Here is a 9,125-nt window from a genome sequence, read left to right as displayed (position 1 = left end):
GCAAATTCCGGTATAAATAAAAAAAAATAAATTAATTCCATATAAATAAGACCAATACAAGTACTTGAATATGCCAATACATGTACTTGAATACGGGGTGTTACAACAAATTCGTTAAGTACATCACAAAACAACAAAGGGACAAACAAAAACTTCAACCAAGGAACATCGCGTTTATGAAATATAAAGCAATTCAGAATAATACATACATTCAATATCTCGTACTTGCTAGATTTTTGTCTAATTAAATAGTTCTCCTCATAGTTTCGGTAGTGAGGTACATTGTATGAGGTGTTCCATCATAAAGTATTTGATGAACTGATTTTTATTGATGTTCTTCTATTTCAATTGTCGGGGTCTATCAGAAACAACCTCTCTAGTTCTTTGGGGGTAGTGGTATGGACTGTGTACATTTTACCCTCCCCAGATACACTGGGATTCTTGTTGTTGTTGTTCTATTTCAATTGGTCTACTTCTAAACATCTTGGATTATCACTCTCGTACCACAACATTCTTCCTTTGTTGATACCATTTTAACTATCTTATCGTACGGCTTGAAGCATGTGTTTCCATGCAAACCTTTTTTCTTCTAAGAGTGTTTAGCATGCTGGACTATGTAAGGAGTGATTGTCCTGACCAATGCATTGAGCATCCTATGAATTCTATCTATGGAAACCTTTAGACATCTTCATTCTTATCTGCATGAATGCTGGTTTGCATCTGACGAGCTTAGGCTTTGGAGAAGAATGTTTGAATAGAATAATATATATGCCCCAATGTCTTAACTCAAGGTTTGAGTTCGAAGGACCAAGCATCCGTAAGACGAGCTTCCAAAAAAAAAAAGGGACATGAGCTGACAAGTAGGATTGAACTGAAGTAGAAATTTAGAACTTTCTCGTTGGAGTCACACGTGAAGTAGTTTTCTTTCCTCTTAGCAATAGAAAAGAAGAACTATTAAGTACTTCGCACCTATGATTTTCCCTGTATCAATAACACTACTTTCTTGAAGTGGATAATCTGGACGTGAAGAGGTATACATCTCTCTACCAAATATTCATTTTGCTGAATAGGCAGTATGGAATATGGGCAAGCTTAAATGTCGAGTGAAAGAAGTTATGTCATCAAATAGTTGCTCCAATCTTTCCTTTCGAACCAAGCACATTTAGATACAAAATCTTCAACTCATCTTATAATTTGTTATATGAAAAGTTTTACTTGATGGTAAGATATGCTTGGAGAATATTCTTCTAATCTGATGATAGACGGTTCTTTTTCTGGTGCAGGTGAATTGGCATCCATATCTTTTAGAGTATAAAGATGGTTGGGTGGACAAGGTATCCTATCATCCAGTTTTGTGGTTGCTTGGATCAGAAAGTGCAAAACGTAGCCTTTAATAGTTGCGATTACTGCTGCATAAGCTGCACCAGAGAAAAAGCTCGACTTTCTTTTTCTTTCAGGGGAGCTGTATATGCATCATTGCTGATTATTGCGATGATGAAAATATGTGAGTGATTATCCCTAATTTTGCTAACATTTTAAAATTTGTACCTATAAGGAAAGATAAGAATAAAGAACAAAACGAGCCACTAAAAGAGGGAAGGGAAAACAATTGTTAAGTAAAATTCTTCATCATTGTCACCGGCTATATTTTATCGTAAAATATGGCTAACCTGTGTTTTTAGAGTGCAACCTTTTGCCAAGATCATGGCTGTTTTCAGCCTGTGTTGTAAGCACATCCAGGTATCTGGAGAATGTAAGACCTCAGATTTCATAAATACTCCCTCGTACCAAGAACGATAGAAGGGGTAATCTGAGGACGGTGACGATTTTTTTTCCCCCTGTTCAGGGCGGAGGTCATGAGGAAGTCTAGACGTGCACTTTTCCCAGAAGAGGTAGTTAAATGCGATTTCAATACTTTTGAAGCTTCTCTGTGCCCTCCCGGTAGCTTAAAAAATTGCGTGTCTTTATGTTGTTTTTTCCTGCTCTTACAGAAACTCTGCAAATGGCTGACTCATCTATTGTTAGCTTTGGAGCATCTGCATTCCAACCGCGTTCATCATAGAGACCTTATGGTAAAGACTTGCGGTAATCGGTGAAATAGAAAAGCCTTCTTAGCATTAAACATTTTTAACGTGAACTATTTTGAATTCAGTTATGTAACATATTCATCACAAAGGACAACGACATCAGGTTAGGTATGAATGCCCGAACAATTGCTTGATTGGGTCGTCTTTGCTTCTTTACTATCCTTCAAATTCACTTGATTGTCACAGGTGATTTTGGATTTGGAATATTGCTAGATGCAGAAGGCCATGCTTCCTCGGTATGAATTTCTATTGCGGCATAATGAACCTCTTACTTACATTCAAGTTTCGGCCATCCATTTTCACCTGACAATCGATTCAGCATATCTATTTAGTAAGAGAGAAATCCCTTCTCCCTCCAACACCGAGAATACCTAAAATTTGCTTTTATTTTCGCTCATAGGCACCAAAATGTTGTGGTGGTCATCTTCCTTTTTATCAAAAAAAATATTGTGGTATTCATCATATTACAAAGCTCCTGTCGCCATAGCACCTAGCTTAATGCATTTGAGAAAAAGACGTTGAGTTGTACAGCTAATCCTTAATTTTGGAACAAATTTCATGTAATAGGTATCTGGCACACCAAACGACATGTGCCCTGAGCTCCTTGCCGGCATACTCTATGGCTATAAATCTGATATATGGTCGCTTGGTAAGAAATAAGAATGTTGATGAAGCAATGTATTTCAGCTCTTTACATCATGTCCCTAATACTAACACTTTAATGTGATTTTAGGATACTGTATGTTTGACATTGCTGCACATCGACCCCAGTTTAAAGCTTCTGTAAGTTGATTTTTCAGCTATCTGAACTTCGTAAACATTACCTCGAAAAGTTATACTTGTTACGCAAAAAAAAAAGAGTTCTTTATCCTTATATCTTCTATATGATATAGTGACAATGTAAATCCAACAGGACTAAACTGGACTTATCAACAAAATAAACCGGGGTTTGTTCTCACCACTTCCGATTATATACTCCTCTACCTTGTAAGTATCTTCCTTCTCAGCATGCCACAAGTATAACAAATCAGTCAGTTAACAAAGCGGATATAATTCTTGCAGGAAACCGATAATAAAAAGCATACTAAGGAAAACTCCAGAACACCGACCTACAGTGAGTGCGAGCTACATATGTTCAAGTATTATTCTTTCCGTTTCAATCTATCAAGTCTTATTTTTCTTTTTAGTCCGTTTAAAAGCGAATGTTTCTTTCCTTTTACAACAACTCCTTAATTCTAACTTTCTACGTGGCATGTTTAAAGATCACAAACTTAAATTACATTTTGATACATTCTTCATACGTTTATTTTAAGATCACAAGATTCAAATCTTCTTTTCTTTCTTAAACTTCATGCCAAATCAAAACCAGAAAAACAAAATGAAACGGAGAGAGTATTAAATTGAGATTCATCTTGATATATTTTTTTTTAACTCTACTTATAGGCTGCCGAGTTGTTGAGACATCAACATTTGCAACCATACCTCCTCTTGTGTCACAACCCTTCATCCTGTGAAGTCCCCGAGCAGAACGAAAGAGAAAAAAAATCTATCAGTCCGAGAGGTAGCAGAGACAGACAGTTGAAGCTAAAAGAGAAGAGAACTGTCCTTTACTTTGACGAAAGTGATAACATTCAGCCAAGAAACTTATCTGACAATTATAACACGTTCCAAGCCAAACTTGACACTAAGAAAGTCGATCCAACAAGCTACTCGGTTAGGATCTCTCAAGATAGTGAGGATTCTAAAAGTGGGGAGATGAGTGAGGCAGATGTTTGCAATGGATATGATCAACAGGAGACTATCTCACAAACAGAAACTACGATCACTCCAAGCTCGTCAAGTTCAAGGGCAAAAACATGGTCTGAGGAACAAGAGCATGTTTCTCCGGAGCATGTTAGTCGATTTGATGAGGGTGATACAAAGAATAACAAGACAAAAGAGCTTGAGGTGTTGAGCAGTCCACTGGACCATGAGGAAGCAGATATAGTGGAATGTATCTCCGCAAAATCTAGCAGAATGACATTGTCTGATGGAAGAGTCAACGATAAAACACGATCCTTCGATGAAGAAAGCACTTCATCTAATTCACAGTCGGCAAAACCAGATCTAGAGGCAGCACCAAGATGCTGTGTTGCTAAAACTAAAAATGGTAGCTAGTGTAGAGAAGTTGCTATTGACTGCTTGTCAACTAAAAGCAATGGTTCACTTCTACACAAGGACTAGCTTGAAAACAAAGCAACCTCGGTTTATGACACCAAACAGGCTAAGAAAGACGCTCTTCGAGCACTGGATGATAAGGTTTCGCAGCTCAAGTCACTTGCCGCATTAGCTAGTAAGGAGGACAAATACGAATGGGGTAATCCCACTGAACAAAGAGTTGAAGCTTTAGAGTCTCTTTTGGAGGTTTGTGCGCGACTAATTAAGTAGGAAAAAATCAATGAGCTTGCTGGTGTGATGAAACCATTCGGGGATGATGGAATGTCGTCTAGAGAAACAGCAATCTGGTTGACAAAAAGTCTCATGACTTCACAAAATTTGTCCAAGGGGTCGTGATGTTGCGCAAAACCTGTCTTTCGACCTATAGAACGAGCCTCTGTCTTACGTAAATCATCAAGTATTGTTGGACTAAACTATTCCTCAAGGCTTAACGTGGTTGAGCATCCCTTAGTTTTGATTCTATTGTTGTAGGACAGTTGATGGAGCTGGGAAGACTATATATAATGGTCTTTTAAAGTTGATTTCTACTCTATGATGATACTTACCACATTTTCTACTATTAGTCTTTTCTCCAAAACTACCTGCAGACAAAGATTATACATTTCTTCAGCTTCTTAGATATGATTGTGTTATATCAGAGTGGATTTCTAATATAGTCACTCAACTAATAGTATTATCTCAGAAAGTCACGTTCTAAGAATCAAGAAGAAAGGTGATTTTCTGAGGTAATAACTATTAGCTGAGTGACTATCTAAGAGGTCAGCGCGATATTATAGTTGTCTTATAGAAAAAAGTATCAACAATCAAACTGTTCCTTTTAATGTTCCATTCCTCCAACCTCAAGCCTCTTGTGAAATGAATTTAATATTTTTAAAAAGTTTTTTTTTATACTGTTATTATAGTTTCCCTCATGCCCATTTTGCCAATTTAAAAGAATTCTATCTTGATTGTCATAATTTATTGGTGTGATGTTAATTTTCTTATACCTTTCCTTGTCCCATTCAAAGTCGTCTCGCTCCCTTTCCCTGTCAGATATCCTACCACTATAGACTTTAGTCTTCATTGATCCTGAGTCTTGACAAAATTTATTTTCCATTATCTGTGACATTTATTTTTCTTTCATGTCATTGATTTGTTTTTTCTATTTATACTTTATTGTTTATGGCCGTTGACTGGTGTAAACTGTATTTGAAAGTTTGCATCTGAAGTTTTATTGGTATTGATATCCTCACTTTACGATGTTATTAATTGAGACGGTGGTAACTTCCATGTTATGTTTGTTAAATTTGGTGTTCTATGAGTCACTCTCACTGTTGTCAAGTGACTGAACAATTAATCATAAGCTGACAGTCTCATCATCGGTGTTTATGTTGAAATATCACAGAACATGGACTAGCCAATGTACTTTTGGGGAAGAGAGAGTTGAGAAAGGAGAAACGTAAGGTTGTGAATGGTGGGAAAGAAAATAGGAGTGTGTCATCTGTGTTGACCTACCTAAAAAAAATGAAAAGGTCAGGCTGTTAACTTTACTGTTTTGTTGCGGTTGTTGAAGACTAGCTTCTTGAAGAGCTCACCGAGAGGTGCATTGCATCAGCTTGATATTTGTTGGAAACTAAGTATTTGGTGCGGGAGTAAATAAGTGTAGAAACTAAAAACAAAATTGTAGGAAATTGTTTTGCTGTGTATTTTCATTTTTGTGGTAATACATGTGAAGTGGAAGTACGTTGAAGCTGAGGTCGACAATATTCAATACTCGAAAGATTAACAGAAAACAGTTTGCTGTGGAGTGAACTTCAGATCACGGTGCTTCTAAAAGGATCAAACATTCATCAAGACAAAGTGAAATGGACATTTTCTACTCATGTTTAGAGTTTGTAAAAAATATGCTTGTTATAATGCTTGTTCAGACATACAATATTTTCTTACTTGATGTTGCTGCATTCGAATTTGGAAAGCAAATTACACAGCTAACTTGTTAATGTAGGATATCATATCATGTGCTATGTCAGAAATGCACTCCTATCAATGTACTTTGAGTGTGAAGTATTGACGAGGCATATGACGCATTAGAGAAAATAGCGGAGAAGGATGTTGTCTCTTGGGTAGCTCACTGTCTCAATCAATTTTCCGTTCTAAACAAAAGAAGTTTGATCTTTGTAGTTGTGTTTGTTACTTTTTCCAATTGTAAGATGATATATGTGGAAAATGGGATCCCTATAAATTCGTGTTTTCTTTAATTTTAGCTTTGAAGATCCAATTTTTACTCGAGAGATCACAGTAATGTGAACAATGAGTTGTCAAAGAAAACTGGTTTTCTTATGTAGAACCAACCAAAAAGAATAAATTGCTCTCTATGGTTTAAAATACTTTTGATACTGTAAAAATAAAAGGCTAAAAGTTTAAATTTTGATTGAAGTGATAAGGCTTTCACTTTAAAAAACCAAATACTAAAAAACAAGTATTAATATATTTAAAATCAAGTGGGTCATATAAAGGTAAAAAGGTAATTGTGCCTTTGAATAATTTCCAAATAAGGAAAACGACATTTATTTTGGGACGGGCGACACATAATTTGGGTCGGAGGGAGTAACAGATTTCTGCATATGCATCCATTTAGGCTTATTGGGTTTCCTTTCAAATTGTTCTTACATTTCAACCATTTTTCATTTTGTGCTTGTAATGTTCTACTTCAAACAGATGTTCACGAAGGGATTGTTCTTAATATTCATAAATGCAAAAGCACAAGTACAATAAGTTGAATCAGATGCAGAATCAATGATTTGTACAAAATACTTTGCTTGACATTATCGAGTCAAGAGTTATCACATGAGAACAGCACTGATAGGATTGCAAGAAAGTCTCAAAAAAAGGAGCTACTAACAGTTCCATCCAAATTTAGCTAGAACTGTAGAGGTCTAAAACAACTTTATCTACTAATTCTTGGAGAATATGCGTAGCAACTTCAGTGCCACATTCATATTCTTCAATCTCGAAGTCCGTACATTTACCCAAAGAATGGCTCATATCCCATTTTATTAGCTCGTCTGGGATTAAACCAACAAGTTGTGTCCACTCTTCGACCTCATCAATAATATCAGCAATTAGAATCTCTTTGGTCATACTTGATGGAAGTTTGGTACAGGTTCTGAAAACAGAATCAGAGATTGGAGAAAATTTTGAGTCTAGGTACTCTAATAGACAATCAAAGGAGAATCCTTTAAGCTCATTCATCTGTTTTGGGTCATTAGAGCCAAACAACTCACCGAAAGCCATCCACAGAAAACTCGAAAACATTTCAGGTTCATTGAGAAAATGGCTCAGAGAGAACCCATTCTCTACAGGTAGAGCCTACTGTTGAGGTGTAGCTCCAAATATAAGTTCAGCATTCAAAATGACCTGTTTTGCGTAGCTGAGTTTGCTTCCTTTTAACTGATCAATCTTGCTGAGCACTCCAGAAACATTATGAATCAGTTCTCTACAACTCCTCCTGGTGGATACCGAGGTCTCACAATCCGAAAGATCTCTATCAGGTTCTGGAAAGAGTGGTTCATCATCAACAGAGTCCACTGATTCAGCAAGCACTTTGTCCTCCGGGAGAAAACAAGCATCATATTTATTAGAAGCATGGATGCATGAAATTCATGTTCAGAGTTGTCTTATTTTTTAATTTATGTATTTGAGGGAAAGAAAGGAAGTACACAAAGAGTAAAATGTCGAATCGGGGACCATACTTGAGCTACTATTGGGACTGCTGGAGAGGTAGCTGTCAGTTGAATGGTGATCAAGTGAATTCCAATCTAAATCTGCTTCATCTTCCAAAGGAGAAAAATATCTAGTTGGATAAGTGAGAGCACATTTAGCTCTAAACTATTGCAAACCTGGTTCTGAACTCTTTATTTTGGCCATCTCAAAATCCATATCTTCTTTATCAGATCCGCCAGGTCGAGCACCAAGTTTGTCTGCCACATTGCTCCAAGTTTCAGAAGCTGAAGTGGGGCTTACTTCCTGATCCTGCTGGCATCGATTCCAAACCCATGAGCCTAACAACCAAACTTGGAGCTTTCATTTCACGCTTGCTTTCACAACGTGTATCGGTCATTCCATTATTCTTTGCATTTAGAAAACCCCCACTGTTCTCATCAGCAATCTATATTGTTCATACATGAAGCAAAAACAATAAAAACAAAAACTTTCCTGTCAGGCTAAAATCTGAGACAATAGAAGAAAAAGAAAGCTAAATGTGGGAGTATAATTCAAGTTATGAGTACCAAACGAAGCTTTGGCTGCTTCTCATCCCCTCCAAGCTTTTTTGAAGCTTGTTTCAAGAAAGCTATAAGAATGCAACACAAAAAAAGAAATAATTTAGCCCTCTAGCTAGAATCACCTTCAAGAAATTAACCATTCTGCTTTAAAAATGAGTGGAATGTAGTAGTAGCTAACCTGGTGAAAGCAGTTTCTTTGGAAACAGTTTCTTGGCAAATCTACGGTTCCAATCAAAGAGCTAAAAGAAAATGCCCACACAACCACAAGGCCTTTGAGGTTTTCTCTCATTCATTTCTCTAGCTGAGCTATCATTCAACCTTCAAAATCCTCTCTTAAATTTCTTCACCCTCTCTCCCACTCTGCTGAATGTGATTCACACACTTTGTCTTCCCAATAAGATTCTATCAAACATTATCTTCACATTAATTTGAAAAGAATTAAACAAAAGAACCCCCAACTGGCCCCTCTGCCCACCACATCATTCACCCTCGTTGGCCCAAAAAAAGAAAATGGGGAAAAAGAACTTACATTTTCATGCAAGAAACAAAGCAAAAACCC

The 9,125-nt window shown here is 36.7% G+C and overlaps 1 protein-coding gene and 1 long non-coding RNA gene across 2 annotated transcripts; one reads left to right on the top strand and one right to left on the bottom strand.

Moving 5' to 3' along the window:
• Positions 1-1,283: 1,283 nt before the first annotated feature.
• Positions 1,284-6,094, top strand: LOC107846773 (serine/threonine-protein kinase Nek6; the record flags this gene model as incomplete). The annotated part of the gene is given in 14 exon segments (XM_047404089.1): positions 1,284-1,334; positions 1,458-1,504; positions 1,847-1,892; positions 1,992-2,072; positions 2,153-2,195; positions 2,274-2,323; positions 2,655-2,736; positions 2,821-2,870; positions 3,001-3,074; positions 3,150-3,201; positions 3,531-4,217; positions 4,350-4,490; positions 5,857-5,927; positions 6,019-6,094. Coding segments are annotated over 14 exon segments (1,551 nt in total), but the record flags the coding sequence as incomplete, so codon positions are not given.
• Positions 6,095-7,004: 910 nt separating this feature from the next.
• LOC107846116 lies at positions 7,005-9,125 on the bottom strand. The gene is made up of 4 exons (XR_007050468.1): positions 8,745-9,125; positions 8,573-8,634; positions 8,036-8,451; positions 7,005-7,892 (listed from the first exon to the last, which is right to left on the bottom strand). It is a non-coding gene; the product is annotated as an uncharacterized LOC107846116 (long non-coding RNA).

Source organism: Capsicum annuum, unplaced genomic scaffold (genome assembly GCF_002878395.1).
Source record: "Capsicum annuum cultivar UCD-10X-F1 unplaced genomic scaffold, UCD10Xv1.1 ctg51906, whole genome shotgun sequence".
Lineage (NCBI taxonomy): Eukaryota > Viridiplantae > Streptophyta > Magnoliopsida > Solanales > Solanaceae > Capsicum > Capsicum annuum.
The sequence above is the reverse complement of the archived record's forward strand: the minus strand, read 5'-3'. Positions and strand labels throughout refer to the sequence as shown.